This window comes from Electrona antarctica, assembly GCF_951216825.1.
Source record: "Electrona antarctica genome assembly, chromosome: 14".
Lineage (NCBI taxonomy): Eukaryota > Metazoa > Chordata > Actinopteri > Myctophiformes > Myctophidae > Electrona > Electrona antarctica.
Genome location: NC_136795.1, coordinates 40,026,710 through 40,045,089, shown reverse-complemented (window position 1 = coordinate 40,045,089; position 18,380 = coordinate 40,026,710). Strand labels below are relative to the sequence as shown.

Sequence of the window (18,380 nt, the reverse complement as noted above, 5' to 3'; positions counted from 1 at the left end):
CATAGATCTACCATTTTTCACAATCTGGGTCCCGGTCAAACGTCCAATGTCTTTTGGGTCTCGACCTGAAAAGTTTGGGAACCACTTGTGTGGAGTGGACTGACCTGCTCACAGGACAGTCTGAAGATGCCCTCCACCCCGGTGACACCCAGCGCCGTCTCAATGTTGTGGGTCATACGGAATGGCACCTTCTCAGGGACACGCAGGCTTTTCCCTGTCGACACGAGACACACACATTCAATCAGCATTGGTCATACACACACACACACAGAGTTGCAAATGACTCAATCTTCAATTCCAGTTATTCCATCCAAAGTTATTTGCCCCACAGAAAGGCTTTTCTTTGTTTACATGTAGTGATGGCACTCGCCAATTATCTTTTTTTGTTTTTCTTTCTAAAGCATATCGGATACCTACCTACACTGTAATAAGGAAATAAGGTCATTTTCAATACATAACATTCATGCTAACTAAGAGAGAAATATACGTTTGTCTACAGCGAATTTGAGCAGTAGAGTAGAATGTTTTGCTCAATGCGGTACACTTGTATGAGCACGACAGCGATAAACTACAACAAAGACGTAGAATTTGGACAATTCATGTAATAAGACACCAAGGTTGACAAGGAAGAAAAATGACAATGGCTGACAAAATCGAGTGGTTTGCATGTATACTATAAAATGAAAGTAACATTTTGCTGCTGTGGTCACATTTAACGTAAGCTAAATAATCTGCTGTTAAACATGAATGTAATTCAGTTTAGTGTAAAGCCTGACCTTTCTCAAAGCAGACATTGTAGTCGATGTGCACCACCTCTCCGGTGGTCATGTCGATCAGCACGTTGTCCAGGTGACGGTCACCCAGGCCGATGATGTAGCCCACCATGGACATGACGGCAGTGGACCTGGTGTAGGACTGGAGGGTCGAAAGACAATGTCATCAAAATGTCCTCAAACAAAAACATGCAACCGCATTAATTCCCATTTAGAAACATATAGAAAAAGATCATTTAGGATCCATTCTTGCCGATGTTAATACACTACTACACACATTCAATTGATGTTGAATTGTTGAATTGAATACATGGATAGTGCCACAATGGAAACAAGTTCCCATGACTTTCTTGTGTTAGCCTTAACGTATGACTGTACCACCGTACCGTTTACATTTCTGACTAATAAAAACATTCAATCAAAAAATGCATCTCCCTCTCAAACAAAACTTGACACAAAAGGTCACAATACTAGAGAGAATATGCACGTGACATCATCATACCCGGACGTTTTGCGGGAACGCCTGAGTGGCAAAAAAAACCCTACTTTCTACTGATACATCCAAACAGAAAAGTCCTATCTGATTGCATTAAACAACGTTAAACACTCCACCTTGGAGACCATTCTGTGTTTTGAGATACCTCTGACTTGTTCCTTCTTACTGCTGGGAAATATCCCTGAAGAGTTTCTAATACATGATAAATATTTAATCAAGATCCTTTTAGCGACAAGTAAGAAAGCGATCACACGACGCTGGTACCAACAGGACCCACCAACGAAAGAACATTACTGAGGAACTGTATGTTATGGAAAAACTAACATTCATACTTAAGACTACAAGAGGATAAGTTCTATAAAAAGTGGGAAAAGTGGGATCTCTTCTCTCAGCCTAGCGTTAATGCAATAGGATTTCAATTAATGTATCTTGTAATATGAAAAATGCAGCTTTGTCTTTGGTTTTTTGTTTTTGTCTTCCTCTTTTTGTTCTTTTTTTTCGTCTTGTCTTTTGGTTTTTGTTTTGTTGTCTGTCTTTTCATCAATAAAAATTAAGTGAAAAAAAATAAACAACGTTAAACTCACTTTGCGACTCACTTTAAGCATGCGCATACTGTACCGGCCTCTAAACGTAACAGGTAAAATAATGTCAATAATAAAAAGACATTCCACGTAGTGGAACATTGTAACGCCGTGGGTCTTTCTGACCTGTGTGACCCTCCACCACTCGCTGGGCGTGGTGCAGGAGCACCACAGCTCCTTGGCCAGCAGGTTGGGCGGCGTGGCGTCCATCAGCTCCTTCAACACCTCCTTCTGGACGCTCAGCGGCCAGTCGCGCCTCGACACGTCCAGGCTCAGTCCCACCGCCTTGAGGGCCGGCCCGATACGGCTGTAGTAGAGCTCGCTGGGCCGGGGCACCAGGGGCAGCGGCTGGGCCTGCTGCTGGAACGAGTCCTGGGCCTGGAGTGAGGGGAGAGCATGGAAATCAGACGCCGAGTAGGGGTTGGGATCCGGAGGAACCGGGTCCAAAATTGAGGAACAACAATGGGTTCCATCAGACTTGGCGGTTTTATCACACTGTCAGAACTGGCATGTGGACTTCACATCTGCTATGCAATTACAACACCAGGGGTTCTCAAACGTTTTAATTTCAAGGGCCATCATAACAGAGTGTGCAAATGGGACCGCCGCGGGTCCATTTGGTTCCATTTGCACACACAGATTTACAGACTTGTAATGGTCCATCCTCACTTTAAAGGAGCATTCAGTGATTTGGGTGATTTGGAAAACCACCCAGTCCGCCCCGGTAACAAAATGTGCACATGCACGCTCTACAGTGGGGGGAAGTGCAACAGGCCAACAGCATGTGCACCAAGGCCCGCCCCCAGTCGATCATGATTGGAGGAAGGCCCCTCTCATCCTGATTGGCTTTGCCACCCGCCACCAAAACTGAAACTAGGGTTTTTTGACCCCAGGGGCTCACTGGGGACAGGGAGGAACTCCTTATATGGTCAGCACACTCTATAGTAGGGAGGATTATCCAGAAAAAAAGAAAAAATAAGTGATATTTGAATTAAGTAAAATCACTGAATATACCTTTAAGAACCAGTGAGGTATATAGGAAATTCGGACTTCATAGGATATGAGTCGAGTTGGCGGTGCCCAGGAGCTGTAGCAAATATCTTAAAACACATTATGTGCCCTTTCATTCTTTCAAAATAGCGACGTGGGGTGCCCATCCGATTTCGCAAAAAAATTAATTAAATCTAGAAATTAAATCTGAGAAGGAGGCAGTGTGTGAGAAACGGAGGAGTGACCATTAATCCATTCAGGACAGGAACCCCTTTTGGTGTTTTAAAAGACATTCCATCCTGTTTTTTCCGGGTCTAAATGGGTTTAACCCATTTTGGGCGGCAACCCCTTTTGGTGTTTTAAACATTATGTTATAATTTAGCTATTGAAAAATAGCAGATCTACAAGCTCATAGCGCGCCACCGAGTGGCGCGCTACGAGCTTGTAGGTCTGCTATTTTCGAAAAATTGTGAAAGTATTTATTTCAGAAAACTGGAGGATTTAGAAGATTTTTTTGAAATTTCGAGGCCAGGTCTAAATGGGTTTCCTTGTACCTTCTGGGCCTGCTGCACGGCCTCAGGTCTAAATGGGTTTAACTGTACCTTCTGGGCCTGCTGCACGGCCTCAGGTCTAAATGGGTTTAACTGTACCTTCTGGGCCTGCTGCACGGCCTCAGGTCTAAATGGGTTTCATTGTACCTTCTGGGCCTGCTGCACGGCCTCAGGTCTAAATGGGTTTGACTGTACCTTCTGGGCCTGCTGCACGGCCTCAGGTCTAAATGGGTTTGACTGTACCTTCTGGGCCTGCTGCACGGCCTCAGGTCTAAATGGGTTTGACTGTACCTTCTGGGCCTGCTGCACGGCCTCAGGTCTAAATGGGTTTGACTGTACCATCTGGGCCTGCTGCACGGCCTCAGGTCTAAATGGGTTTCATTGTACCTTCTGGGCCTGCTGCACGGCCTCAGGTCTAAATGGGTTTCCTTGTACCTTCTGGGCCTGCTGCACGGCCTCAGGTCTAAATGGGTTTTCTTGTACCTTCTGGGCCTGCTGCACGGCCTCAGGTCTAAATGGGTTTGACTGTACCTTCTGGGCCTGCTGCACGGCCTCAGGTCTAAATGGGTTTGACTGTACCTTCTGGGCCTGCTGCACGGCCTCAGGTCTAAATGGGTTTGACTGTACCTTCTGGGCCTGCTGCACGGCCTCAGGTCTAAATGGGTTTCCTTGTACCTTCTGGGCCTGCTGCACGGCCTCAGGTCTAAATGGGTTTGACTGTACCATCTGGGCCTGCTGCACGGCCTCAGGTCTAAATGGGTTTGACTGTACCATCTGGGCCTGCTGCACGGCCTCAGGTCTAAATGGGTTTGACTGTACCTTCTGGGCCTGCTGCACGGCCTCAGGTCTAAATGGGTTTGACTGTACCTTCTGGGCCTGCTGCACGGCCTCAGGCCTAAATGGGTTTCCTTGTACCTTCTGGGCCTGCTGCACGGCCTCAGGTCTAAATGGGTTTGACTGTACCTTCTGGGCCTGCTGCACGGCCTCAGGCCTAAATGGGTTTCCTTGTACCTTCTGGGCCTGCTGCACGGCCTCAGGTCTAAATGGGTTTGACTGTACCTTCTGGGCCTGCTGCACGGCCTCAGGTCTAAATGGGTTTGACTGTACCTTCTGGGCCTGCTGCACGGCCTCAGGTCTAAATGGGTTTAACTGTACCTTCTGGGCCTGCTGCACGGCCTCAGGTCTAAATGGGTTTAACTGTACCTTCTGGGCCTGCTGCACGGCCTCAGGTCTAAATGGGTTTGACTGTACCTTCTGGGCCTGCTGCACGGCCTCAGGTCTAAATGGGTTTGACTGTACCTTCTGGGCCTGCTGCACGGCCTCAGGTCTAAATGGGTTTAACTGTACCTTCTGGGCCTGCTGCACGGCCTCAGGCCTAAATGGGTTTAACTGTACCTTCTGGGCCTGCTGCACGGCCTCAGGTCTAAATGGGTTTAACTGTACCTTCTGGGCCTGCTGCACGGCCTCCCTCTGCTGCCAGCGCTTGTAGAGGCCAAAGAGCGGCGTGGCCCCGTCCACCCACTGGATGAGGCCGGAGCGCGTGCCCAGCGGCGTCACAGAGTAGTGGCGGGCGTGGAAGCGCGGGCGCTCACTCTGGTTGACCTTGGTGAACATGGTGTTGACGATGGACAGGAACTGCATGATGCGCTCGTCCAGGTGCAGGTCCTCCAAGCCTGAGAATGGAGACGATGATGGAGAGGTTATTAATATGAACTGCAGCGTAACACGTGCACGGCTCTCTTCAAGGAATATCCACTGCAATGTAATTGCCAATAGACTAAAAGGAACAGAAAACACAGAAGAACCAGGTGCTCACAGGAGATAAAAAAGGTAACGATAGTAAAAAGTGTCAATAGTGATATATGGGCATAAAAGGGACACAGACAGATGGGTGGAACGGGTACTCTGACAACAGGTACAGCGGGTATTGCATAGACGGGTGGGGCATGGATCTCTAACTTCCATCGTTACCGACTCGGTGCTCTACAGCTGGGCACCGGTCTAGTATATGCAACACACAGAAAGATCACACAGTAACCGTACAGCATAAAATTCAAAAGACGGAAGTTGCTCAGCAGGTCAGATTGAGCAACCTCACAGACTCCATATTAGGACATAATCTTTGACACAAAACTCCATATATGGGCAATGATCGACTTAGAGCTCCATGTATGGAACCTGACTGACACGTTTTAATCTGACGTCATGGTGGCACCGTCAGGTTAGACGACACACTCCATATTTGGGCGTGGCTACGGTGAGAGTCGGTCTATATATGGTTATGGCTGAGTCACAGTGACATCAGCGGCAGAGACACAGTATAAGAGAAGGTCGAGCAGAGCGTCACACAGCTTGACAACTTGGAGCAGCGAGCTTGGAGCGGCAACAGAGACAAACTTTCTTTAAGAGCTCTAAGCAGCAACAGAGGCAGGCATTCTTGAAGGACAACAGAACAGAAACGTCTCTTCAGAACCCTTTCCGTTACAGATCAGTTGATATTCAGTGAGTTGCAGGTCTGTCAGATCAGTTGATGTTCAGTGAGTTGCAGGTCTGTCAGATCAGTTGATGTTCAGTGAGGTGAAGGTCTGTCCAAACGATGCAGTGGACAGTGAATCTGAGAGGATCACCATATGGATTGCCCATTGCTGCAGTGACCGTGGGTCACGACAAGGTGTTCTCATTTGGAGGTATCCGACGTACACCTCTAACGGAACCCATCATTGTGTACATCTTCAACACACTGTCTCTGAGATGGAGGACTTTGCCTCCTGCAGTGGCAACTAGAAGAGGACAGCATCCCCTTGAGGTTCCCTCCGAGCGCTACTTCCACACAGCTGTGCTGGTAGGAGAAATTGTCTACATCTGGGGAGGGAGGACTAACGCAGGTGTCTGCAACGAGCTTTATGCATTTGATGTCGATGCCCACACATGGTTCAAACCCAGGGTTTCTGGGACTGTTCCAGAGGAGAGGGGAGGCCACTCAGCCTGTGTCTTGGGGAAGGTCATGTTTATCCATGGAGGATCGACCCGGACTGGACGCACTAATGACATCTACAAGTTGGACACCAGCACAATGGTCTGGACTTTAATTAACACCAGAGGCACTGCACCACCTGCTACCTGGTGTCACTCTGCCACCATCATCGGGACAAAGATCTTTGTATTTGGAGGCATTGGGGATGAGTGCTACAACACCATCGGAGTGTTTGACACAGAGACCAACCAATGGAAGAACACACCTTCTACACAGCCTCTTCCAGAAGGACGCTGTGGTCATTCAGCCTTTACTTACAATGGAGAGCTGTACATATTTGGTGGCAGCAACAATGACCAGGCCTTAAATTATCTGTGGAAATACAATCCAGAGACTTTCTCCTGGAAGGAGGTTAAGCCCAAGGGGAACGGCCCGGGTCCACATGACGGTTGTATGTGGCTGTGCTGTTGCATTGTGGGAGATCGTGTCAGTCTCTTTGGAGGATACAGTGATGACCTTTTTATCTTAGACTTGAGTCCTAGTCTGAAGACGTTATGCAAGCTAGCAGTTATTCAGTACGATCTGGACCAGTCTGAACTCCCACACGACGTCAGGTGGGAACTGGCAGCCATGATGAATAAAGAATAAATTAAATATGGCCTGAACCGCTGGCAATAGCGCCCCCTAGGCTACGATGAAGCCTGACACGTGTCCAGTCCCTTTGCTGCGTGTCACTCTCCATTTCCTGTCAGCCTACTGTTCTATAAAGAATATTAAAAGCATAAAAGCCCAAAATTAAAAAAAAAATATATATATATATATATATATATATATGATACAAAAAAAAGTGAGGGGCGCTCATATCATCGTACATCATCATGCATCATCTCATACTGGCCAATCAGAATGCCTGTTGCATGTTGCCACACATTAGGTCAAATTTACATTTGACCTAATTTCTCCTTTCATTGTCGATGGCAAATATGAGACGTGTGGGGACAAGATGACGTACATTTTCCCTTCATTGTCGATGGCATTTAATGTTTGTGTTGCCGACATTTTGTGGGGACAAAAGCTCGCCCCTCAAAAACAGACGACCAGGGAACTTGTGAGTCGAGAGTAAAAAGGGCTGTTCGTCCTTCTCACTCCCGAGTGCCCAGATCAACTAACGGAACAATAAGCCTATCTCACAGAATTTCCCCGCCCCCCTAAATACGCCCCCTTTCGGGGTTAGTGGTGATAGCGTGACGTCACTCCATAGACGCTACATGTTAACAGAGGTAATTTAAGAAGTCTACAACTTTTGTTTTCTCAAGGTAAGGTTTGTTCTATCTGTTCGACCTGATTTACCATCTTGTTTGCTTCATAATAATATTGGTCTGTCACATTTTTACATTAGAAAATGTACTTAGATTCTCCAGAGAAAAAAACGTGTAAATGCTCATGTTAAAGACACCACTATTTACCGGAAGTGGGCGTGGAAAGCGGGCTGTGAGATAGGCCTATTCCACTTTGTTTGTATTGTTCATTGATCAATTGTTAACTAGATATAAAGTGGGGAAACCGTGTAAATATCAGTAAAACTATCCGATTAAAACCCTTACCGGTATTATTTATGATTTACAGTACCATTGAAATACTGTGGGTTAAGTTTCATCCATCCAGAGACAATCCTTACATTTATCTTACACCGAATGAGTTTTAAGATTTTGATCAGGAAATTACATTGCACTTGTTTTTCACCCTCCATACCTTTGAAAAGATACGGGTAGTTGTGTCCGTCCGAGCCCAGGAAGTAGAGCTTCTTGGGCTTGGTCTTGGTGGGCAGGATGGTGATGGTGTTGCCCACGCTCTGGATGGTGAGCGTGTCCGTGGCGGAGGACACCTCGCCGGGCAGCGCCATCTCCGTGGCCGCCATGGACGCCAGGCGGGGGCTGATCTCGTCCAGACGGAGCAGGTAGCTGGCACGCTTCTGGGCCCGCTGCTGCAGACTCAGCATGACCTGAGTGACCACCACAAAACACACACTTCACTATAGAGCACTGGTTCTCAAGCACTGGGACGGGACCCGAGTTTGGATCGCAGACCAATCTTTCTTTTCAAAATCTTTTTATTTTCGCTTTAGAACAGTATGGGTGTCAAGTCACAGGTTCATAGAAAAAATAAAATCAGATTTTAGTATCAGTGACTGAGGTAAACAAACGTACTGTATGAATCACAGAGATCGTGGGCAGACATAATGAAAAGACTGTTATTGTGCAAAACATGCCCCTTCAAGACAAAAGAAAAACATTTTCTCCCCTTCAAGTCCCAATTTAGTAAAGCCAATTCCCAATTCCCCAGCCTCTCTACAAGTACTCCATCTCTGCTAACCCCCACAATCAGTCATTGGGAGGGCCAATCTTTATCTAGACCGAGTAGCAAAACATTGAGCAGCATGGAGCGTTGGAAGTGCTTGTTGTAAATCACTCAACGACCCGTTTCTAAATTGCACAAAATGCAGGAGGCAGCAGGCCGTTGTGTTATTGCAAACGATATGACGTCACGCGCATAGCCTCTAATTTGCAGTGCAGTGTGCAGATGCCGCACTTTTGCTTCACTGCACATTCTAGGTGAAAACCAGACAGACTGTTGCCTCTCTCAATTTTCTAATGCTTCCGTCATACAGTCTGGAGCAACGGAAGCTATATCATGAGTAAAATATAAAGCGGTGGTGGAGACTCCTCCCCACTGTCTGTTTCGTCTTTAAAGTCGCACAAATTTATCCTGATATAAATAGAAATCATCTAAGCATATATAGCTTGTTGCTTAGCAGAAATAGAAATGAAAGAATACATTTGAAATATATTTTTTTAAATATATTTTCGTGAACGGAAATGGCAGCTTCCTTACTCGGATTTCCAGACTCTATAGCATTTTGAGATTGTGGAATAGTTGTCTGGCTATGCGAGACTAGGTGAAAACGCAAGTGACACACCTGCTGTGCGACCGGATTTAGTCTGCTCTAATTTAGATGTTGGAAATGTTATTACAGTTTTCAAAGTGTTTCTTCTGTCCATTGTGGGGACACACACACACACACACACACACACACACACACACACACACACACACACACACACACACACACACACACACACACACACACACACACACACACACACACACACACACACACACACACACACACACACACACACACACACACACACACACACACACACACACACACACACACACACACACACACACACACACACACACACACACACACACACACACACACACACACACACACACACACACACACACACACACACACACACACACACACACACACACACACACACACACACACACACACACACACACACACACACCAATTCCCCTCCAACCATACAGTGACGCTCACCTGTTTGAAGGGCCCCCAGCTGCTGGCGGGGTTGGCTGGGTTGTGGGGGTTCCTGAGTCTCTCCAGGGCGTTGGTCAGCGAGTCCCCGTACGTCTGCTGGAACCACGTCTCGTGCGGCGTCTCGGCCGGCGCCGCCGTGATGCTGCGCACGTGGTCCAGAGTGAACACCACGGGCCGCATGATTGCCGAGTGCTTCTCCCTCATGATGGCTATCTTCTCATCTCTGAGGAGGGGAGGGGGGGGGGGCAATTTAGTCACCGAGCAAACAAATAAATAGCGATCATAGCGCGCTACGAGCTTGTAGGTCTGCTATTTTTGGAAAAATAGTGAAACTGTGGTGCAAATCTTTGAATATATATTTCAGAGCGAACATTTTTAACTAAAATATTTGCTTCTGGGGGGGGGGGGGGTCCGTGGCCCAATAGAGATAATTCTGGGGGTCCTTGACATGAAAAAGGTTGAGCACAACTGACATAGAAACATGGGTTTTTCAGAAAACTATTAGGATTTAGAAGCCTTTTTTATTTATCGCCATCAGTCCAAACTGGGTTAACCCATTTTGGGCGGGAACCCCTTTTGGTGTAAGCATTATGTTATGCTTTAGCTATTGAAAAATAGCAGATCTACAAGCTTGTAGGTCTGCTATTTTTGGAAAAACTCACTTGCGCAGTGTGTTGTTGTTCTGCACGCGTTTGACCTCGTCCTCCAGCTGCTGGATGCGGCGCAGCACGTGCATGTGCTGCTGCTGCAGCACGCCCAGCCACAGCTCATCCCACAGCAACGTCACCCTGCGCAGCTCCCCCACCAGCATCTGCACCTAAACACACACACACACACACACACATGTTGAGTTCGTAGATTAAAACCATCACGAAAACTTTTTTTTTCAGACGAAAACGGTAGTGGGTTGCACACACCAAGACTTCCGTTCAAATTGTTTATTTCATATTTGAACAGGGACAAACGTTTCGGCTATCCAGCCTTCCATGGTAGCACACCTACAGTCAGAGCGCGGTGGTCACATGAAGAGTAATTTCAGACGAAAACTAAATAAAAACTCAGCTATGATGAATTAAAGTAAGACTATATATATAGACAATTTCGTCAACAAATAAAAACTCCGACCTCAGGGCTTAAAGCCAAAAACAATCCCAAGACTGAAAATGTTTTTTTGCAAATCTGCACTGATCTCATTAAATGACCCCTATGAGATCCTCAGGACTGAAATCAGTCCCCAGGACTGACAACTTTAAGCCCTGCGACCTACAGTTGGGGAAACAATGCTGTGGTAGCGGTTTCGAATGAAAATCAACCCGATAATCACCAGTAGCTTACTTCACTCACTCAAACGCAATCGAGCCAGCGGGCTCGCCTGGAGCCGACTGGCTGCGATTAGGAAATGCGGCGTGGCATTGGTAACGTCGTTGTCCGACTATTACTAACCCTAAATCTAACCCTAACCTCAGTCTTAACCGGCCATGTAAGTCAGTTTCACAATGTTTTCGCTTCGGCAGCAGTAATTTCCCTTCCGTGTTTCGTAGCAAGTAGGATCCAGGCGAGCATTGCATTGGAGTGATGAGTAACCCAGTGGTGATTATGGGTTGATAACATTGTAAACGGGTGGCCGTGGACACTATTTATTACCTGCAGCACCATGGTGGGGTTGGCCGTGGACAGCTTGTCTACTATCTTGCTGTAGCAGTCGTGCATCATGGCCTGGTCCTGGACGGAGCACAGCGCTGCCAGCTCCTCCCGGCCGCCGCCCGCCTGCAGCCCGCCGCTGTCCTGAGACGCCGGCCGGCTGCCCGAGCGCTCGTCCTCCTCATCCTCCTCGTCCCCCATGGCCTCGGCCTGCATGCTGCCCAGGAAGGTGGGCAGGGCGGCTGGCAGCTTGCTCCCTGCAGGGGTTATGTCATATATGGTGAAAATGTCATATTTTCAAAACTTCTCAAACATGGCAAAGATTGTTACATCTTCTATGACGATGTGTGAAATAGTTACTGTGGTAGTTTGGAGAACGAGGGCGTCTAATAGACAATAGAATGTTGGCTTGTTTGATATTCAAAACAAGCCACCTAAACAAGCCCAAAAAAACGCAACCCGCCACCTGGGGAAAAAAAACGCAACTCTGGAAAAAAAACAAGCCAACTTTGGCGGGAAACAAGCCAACATGGCAACCCTGGTGTCTATCCCCCGTTTCCATGTGCTAATCCGCTGAGGAGATGGATTGCTGAACCATCAGCGCAGAGTACTTACCACACTAGGTCAAGTTTATTTGCATGTCCCAAATTGGGCTATTCATGTTACAGCAGGTAAAAAAAAGCTCTAAAAACACAGTAAACATACAAAAAACAAGAACAGACATATACATGGTCACAAGATCCAGAACAACAGATTAAATAAAGTACAAACAACTCAGTTACCCGAGCAATGCTACTCATACGGCGAGTTGGTGGTGCTCGGGATCAAACTAGAAGAATTTAGGTGTAAGTGTTATAATGAAGGTCTGGCATACGGTCATTGGTGATATACACAATGACATAGAAGCGTAGACGCCTCCTTCGGCTCTGGGGCGTATGTGCAAAAGTGCTTCTGCTGCTTCACTAGTCTCACGTAGGCAGACAACTCTTACAAGAGGCAACAGTTTGGCAACGTGAGACTAGTGCTTCCCAGAAGCTTCCGTGTGCGTCACAGTGGACGTTCGGGTCTGACAAGTCCCGGAAGACGCGCTGTGATTGGCCAGTAGTCACTTGAGTGGCAGCGTGGCTTCCGCACTTCCGGCGCACGTCCGCCCTCACATCGATGCACGAACGAACTGCAGCGGCCAATGAGGCATCCATTTTTTATTTTATATCTATGCATATCCACGTACCAGCGTTCTGGGCCTCCCCTCCCAGGGACAGTGAGCCCACGATGGCCGGGTAGAGGATGAGGTGTGGAGAGTCCTGAGCCACTCTGCACAGCAGGCTGCAGATGCTCTGTCTGATGTAGGCCTCTGGGTGGTTGAGACGGGAGAACAGCTGAGGGATGATGCCTGGAGGAACACCACAGCACGGAGGAGTTAACGCATTGATACCGAGAAAGCATCCGTGTCTTTTTAGATTTTAGCGTCGTTGACTAGGGCTTTAAGCAACTAGTCGACTATTCAACTAGTAAATCCAATAGTTGACCTCGTTGGTACTAGTTGACTGATGAGAAAAAAAAAAGTAGACTAGTAAACTAGGCAGTAAACTAGACTAGTAAACTAGTCAACTAGTAACAAGCCCAAATTGATTAAATCAATTAATTACCAGCTGCATTATTATTATCTGCGGGGGTCCGCTATAACTGCCTGTGTGTCAGTTTCAGCGCAGTAGAACCAAAATTCTCTAAGGCGGAACTATTGTGTTCTGATTCGTTCGTTTCTGCCCGGACATATTTGCGGTGCACACATACATCAGCCAATGAGAAAATCTGAAAAATCTTGAAAGTGTGAAAAGCTAAGGTTTAAAATAATGGTTAAAGTGGTTAAAAGCTATGTGACGGATTTGGAGCACAGTGCGGTGCGCGTACCCTTCCAGGGCACGGTGGGTGTGGAGGCCAGGCCCAGCTCCAGCCCCTCCCTCAGCTCGCCAGCGTGCTTCACCAGCAGGCGGAGCAGACGGAGTGTCGCCATGACGATCACGTCGTCGTTGCTCTGCTTGCTGCTCTGATTGGTCAGCAGCAGCTTGGGGTCTTCCTCGTCGATGTGCACCTGGGAGTTAAAGAGAGGTGAGTGTGAAAAGATTTGGTTTCAGATTATAATTTTTTTGGTAGCGTAATTGATTTTCTTTGGTTAGTCTGCATGTCTCTCCAGCTTTTTATTATACAGAAAATGCATTTTTAGGTCGGGATACCAATTTTATCCAATCAGGATAAAGAACTCAGTCAGGATACAGATTAAACATGTGGAATTGTAAGTGATGACACAAAGAAATCAGCAGACACTAAAAGGAACACAAAACATTACGCTGATAAATGGCTACAATTTCTCCTGATTGGCTGAAATTCTGTCACCTAAATGAAAATGTATTTTCTGCTTATTAAATAGCTGGTCAAGGGGCCTCACATTACAGAACAAACACTCTATAGCAATGATTACTAGTGATTTAACCTTTTAACAAAAAAAATAAAACTGTTTTAACCAAAAAAAAAAGTCACTTATCCTACTTTTAAATAAATAGGATTCACAGGAAAACAAGAAATGTCAGTCAAATATATTAGCTTGCGGCCAGCTTCACTCCTTGGTCTCCCCAGGACGCAGACTAGTGGAAATCGCAGATCTACAAGCTCACAACGTGAGTGTGAGCTTGTATATATTCTCACTAGTTCTTAAACATTTGTTTTCTAATTTATGGAATTTCTTACAATTTCTCGTCGATTTCGTCATGACATTATGCTGGTCAAGCAGCACACCACGCTCCTCCGTCCTCACCTGTCCAGCGTTGAGCTTGAGGAAGGTGAAGTAGGCCCGGCAGGACACTCGGTAGAGGCTGAAGATGCGGTCCACCACGCGGCGCCACACCCTGATGAGGCCGTCGGTGACGGGCTGGCCCACCGACGCCTCGCCCAGCCAGGGGCACGACGCCAGCAGCTGGCGCCAGATCACGTCCACCATGTCGTCCTCCTCGCCCTCCTCCTGCTGCAGAGCCATGTCCTCGTCCTGGACAGAGAAGGGACGAAGAGTTAGCTGTGGCGGAAAGTTAATTATCAAGTACATTTTACCTAAGTACACGTTTGAGGTATTTTTACTTTACGTGAGTATTTCCAATTTCAAGTACTTTTACTTCTACATCTCGAGGCAAATATTGTACTTTTGCTCCACTACATTTATTTGAAAACTTGAGTTACTTTGTAGATTTTTATTACAAAACATACACTAACCACTTCAGCCCTATATACATTTACACCATTTGAAAATAAACGAGTATTTCTACATTACGGTATTGATACTTTTACTTAAGTCAAATAATTGAGTAAATTTTCCACCACTGATAGTCACCGTGCTCGTGTCGCGTGTCGAAAACAGCCAATCTACCAAGCTCACCGCGTGAAACCGCCGCACACCCAAGTAGAAAAGTAAATTAGGCTACGGTGAGATGCATACTTTTATCATCATGGTCGGAGTGGAAAGTGGGCAATCTTCCCGGGACCTGTCCAGCACTGTGCCGACATGTACCTGGATACCAGCAGGCCGACACATGGCCTGTCCCAGGATGCTAAAGATGGCCTCTTTGTCTTCTTCACTGGTGGTGGCGGGAAGCAGCTCCTCAATGTCCTTCTTCTCCCCAGGAAGGAGGGGCACGCCCTCTCCTTGGCTACAAAAGGAGAAAGAGAACGACACATTTACTGTAAGTTCATGGCGTATCATCCGACACCAGACATGAACGGAAACGGTGAGAAAAGTTACCTCTAGAACAGATACAATAGAATACAACCATTTCAAGTTTAGGTCACACTTGCACCTAGTTTAATTTGAATCCATGTAGAAGAAATCCTTTTCTTGAACTGAAAACATACGAGGGCTGATCAGAATGCTTGAAAGTTGTACCTCGTGTTCAAACAGTTAGTCGGGCATTTGGTGAAAAGGTTTAGATAAGACTGTGGGATAAAGTTAGGAGGCCAATGCTAAGAACATGACCCTTAAGAGACTGATTCCAGCCCATGTGATTTATTTCTGTTTACAAAGGGGCCTAGTCCCCTGGGGAACGCCAGTCAACAAAGTATACATTTAAGTGGTTAAATGAAGGCTAAAACATTTTGTCCAGCCTCGATATCGTGTTCCACCTTTAATAAGGTATGGATTCTACATGGTCTCCACTAGGGCATTAAGCAACTAGTCGACTAGTAAATCCACTAGTCAACCTTGCTGGTACTAGTTGACTAGTTTTTTTTGTTTTGTTTTGTAGGCCTCAAGATCAGGTAGATTATAGTTATAGTCACCAATGTACACAGTTTTTAAATGTACAAATATTTATTTTAAAAAAAAGAAAGAAAAAAAAGATTTGTTTTTTCTTTTTACATAATAGGTGGTTAAACAACTAGTCGACTAGTAAACTAGGCAACTAGTCAACTAGTAAAAATGACTAGAAGTAAATGCCCTAGTCTCCACTAACCTGGCATTGTCGACCACCTTCCTGCCCCAGCGATAGGCCCAGCTGGCCAGGGCAGCCCAGGACTTGGCCACTTCAGGTGCTTGGCTGGTAGACAGCTGGTAGAGCTGGCCCAGCACAAAGTCTGGCTCACCCACACCCACGCTCACTGGAGAGACAGAAAGAGAGATTCTAAAAAAACTGTCAACAAGTTCCATACTACTTTAAGTAGCAGGAAGAATGCAGAAAAACATTGGCCAAATTGTCAAATAATATTTTTTTGTATAATATAATATTACTTTTATTTTTATTTGAAATGAAACCAAATGGACCCATACAGGTCCATTTGGTTTCAGTTTACGCTCTCAATAGTTTTACAAGAACTCTACACAATTAGAGAATGTAAAAATGTTGTATTTTGTGGACAAAGTCTTATCCAACGACAAAATGTTATTTCGTTTTGGGGTCTGCTCATTGAATGGTGGTCCGTGGTTCAAATGCCAAATGATATGAAAAAGGGTTGAGAACCACTGGCTTCGAGTGGTGCTTTTCCCCCCCCCTGTCCTTCACCTGTTGTTTCTGCAGTGATGCGGGGGATGCCCTGCTCCACCAGGGGGAACTCCAGCAGGGCAACGATGTTGCAGCCGAGAGGAGACAGGCTGCCCGCGGTGCCGGCGTTGCACGTCGCCAGAGCGCCAGATCGCTTCACCACCTGGACCAATTTACAATGTAGACATTTAGCAGACGCTCTTTAACCCATTTAACCGATTCTACAAATGCCTTCCAAAAGGAAATTTTCTGAAAAGCCCATGTTTCTATGTCAGTTGTTCTCAAACATTTTTTATGTTAAGGACCCCCAGAATTATATGTAATTGGCCCCCGGACCACAATCTCAAAATATGTTGTTCAAGGGACCCCCCAGAAGCAAAGATTTGAGTTAAAAACGTTCGGTCTGAAAGAATATATATTCAAAGATGTGCGCCACATTTTCATTCAAAAATAGCGGATCTACAAGCTCATAGCGCGGCACTCGCCATAGATATATATAAACTCTAGATAGCTCACCCGCGCTGTTGGCCAATGGAGAGAGACGTCGTTACGTGGCGGCAATCTTACCTCGGGCCACATAACATTGTGTCTATGGGGCATGTACTCTTAAATGACCATAACTTGCTAAATTTTCAACCGATTTTCAAACGGTTTGGTTTGTTATAAACGTCAGACGTCCGCATACTTATATGCTTTTATACGACGTTCATATAAAAAGAAAAAATAAGCAGATAAGTGTCCTGAATCATAGCCACGTTGACAACGTTTGTAATAAACCAACCCGTTTGTAAATCCGTCAAGATTTGAGCGAGTTATGACTGTTTCCGTTTGAGCTGCCATTGAACATACTGTACTGTAGCCCCGAAGTAAGATGGCTGCCGGGTGAACGACGTCAGAAACTCCGCCTTGAGCCATCTAGAGTTTATATATATCTATGGCACTCGCTATGAGCTTGTAGAGCTGCTATTTTTCAATAGCTAAAGTATAACATAATGCTTAAAACACCAAAAGGGGTTCCCGTCCGGAATAGGTTAATCCAGAGCAATTTACAGTAAGCAAGAACACCACATGGTAAATACATCACAACGTATCTCTACCTGCTTGAGCTGCGGGGTGAGGTCCTTCCAGTCCGCGAGGAGCCACTTGCACAGGGTGAGCACCGAGCGACAGGCGGCTCGCTCACACTTGCCCTGGTGGCAGTAGGACAGCGCACACGAGCTCAGCATCTCCATGGCTGCCATGGACTGACCTGCACAAGTCACAAGACGTTAAAGGAGAATTCCATACTAAAAGGCTTTCTTAACTTTCTTTGTAGTTGTTACGTCCCCACCAAAGAGGTCCAGGTGTTATTTTGTGCAAAAGCTCCTTATTGGCTATTTCCCCTACCATAAGCCCTCAATGAATTGCATTGAATGGGAATTGAATGGGGCTATGGGGTGTTGTGCTAATTCGCTTATTTCCATCATTTGTATATATCCTCTCTTCATAATGTAAATAATATCCCAAGCGGCACACTTTACTACTTTCGATGGAAATAAGCAAATTAGCACAACACCCCATAGCCCCATTCAATTCAATGCAATTCATTGAGGGTTTATGGTAGGGGAAATAGCCAATAAGGAGTTTTTGCACAAAAAAACACCTGGGCCTCTTTGGTGGGGACGTAATGACTACAAAGAAAGGTAAGAAAGGTGAAAAAGCCTTCTAGCATGGAATTCTCCTTTAACTTTAACAGGTGCTTATAAATGTCAACCGTTTCATGAATCTCTGCGTGTTGACAGTTCACTTTCTTTAGCGGTCAAATGTAATTTGTATAATCACACAACAAGTATCAAATACACTTTAATAAATGCTATGGTGGCCTGGGCCGTGGCTCAGCAGTCCAGGCACCTTGGCTGGTAACTCAGTCTGGCAGTGTGCCGCGGGTTCGACTCCCGATCCCGA

At 46.2% G+C, this 18,380-nt stretch overlaps 1 protein-coding gene across 10 annotated transcripts in view; it reads right to left on the bottom strand.

The window, feature by feature from the left end:
- smg1 (SMG1 nonsense mediated mRNA decay associated PI3K related kinase) overlaps positions 1-18,380 on the bottom strand; it is an 88,150-nt gene that overhangs the window by 26,534 nt on the left and 43,236 nt on the right. For 8 of the 10 annotated variants that reach the window (XM_079520998.1, XM_079521001.1, XM_079521000.1 and 5 more), the window contains 15 exons: positions 17,534-17,685; positions 16,458-16,599; positions 15,912-16,056; positions 14,903-15,113; positions 14,231-14,458; positions 13,330-13,510; positions 12,650-12,811; positions 11,422-11,675; positions 10,440-10,594; positions 9,778-10,000; positions 8,118-8,367; positions 4,835-5,064; positions 1,977-2,228; positions 777-915; positions 105-214 (listed from right to left, as the gene is read on the bottom strand). In XM_079520998.1, coding sequence (XP_079377124.1) covers positions 105-214; positions 777-915; positions 1,977-2,228; positions 4,835-5,064; positions 8,118-8,367; positions 9,778-10,000; positions 10,440-10,594; positions 11,422-11,675; positions 12,650-12,811; positions 13,330-13,510; positions 14,231-14,458; positions 14,903-15,113; positions 15,912-16,056; positions 16,458-16,599; positions 17,534-17,685 — 2,834 coding nt within the window. The remainder of the gene's footprint in view (positions 1-104; positions 215-776; positions 916-1,976; positions 2,229-4,834; positions 5,065-8,117; positions 8,368-9,777; positions 10,001-10,439; positions 10,595-11,421; positions 11,676-12,649; positions 12,812-13,329; positions 13,511-14,230; positions 14,459-14,902; positions 15,114-15,911; positions 16,057-16,457; positions 16,600-17,533; positions 17,686-18,380) is intronic. The other 2 variants (XM_079521003.1, XM_079520999.1) reach the window with 1 other exon arrangement.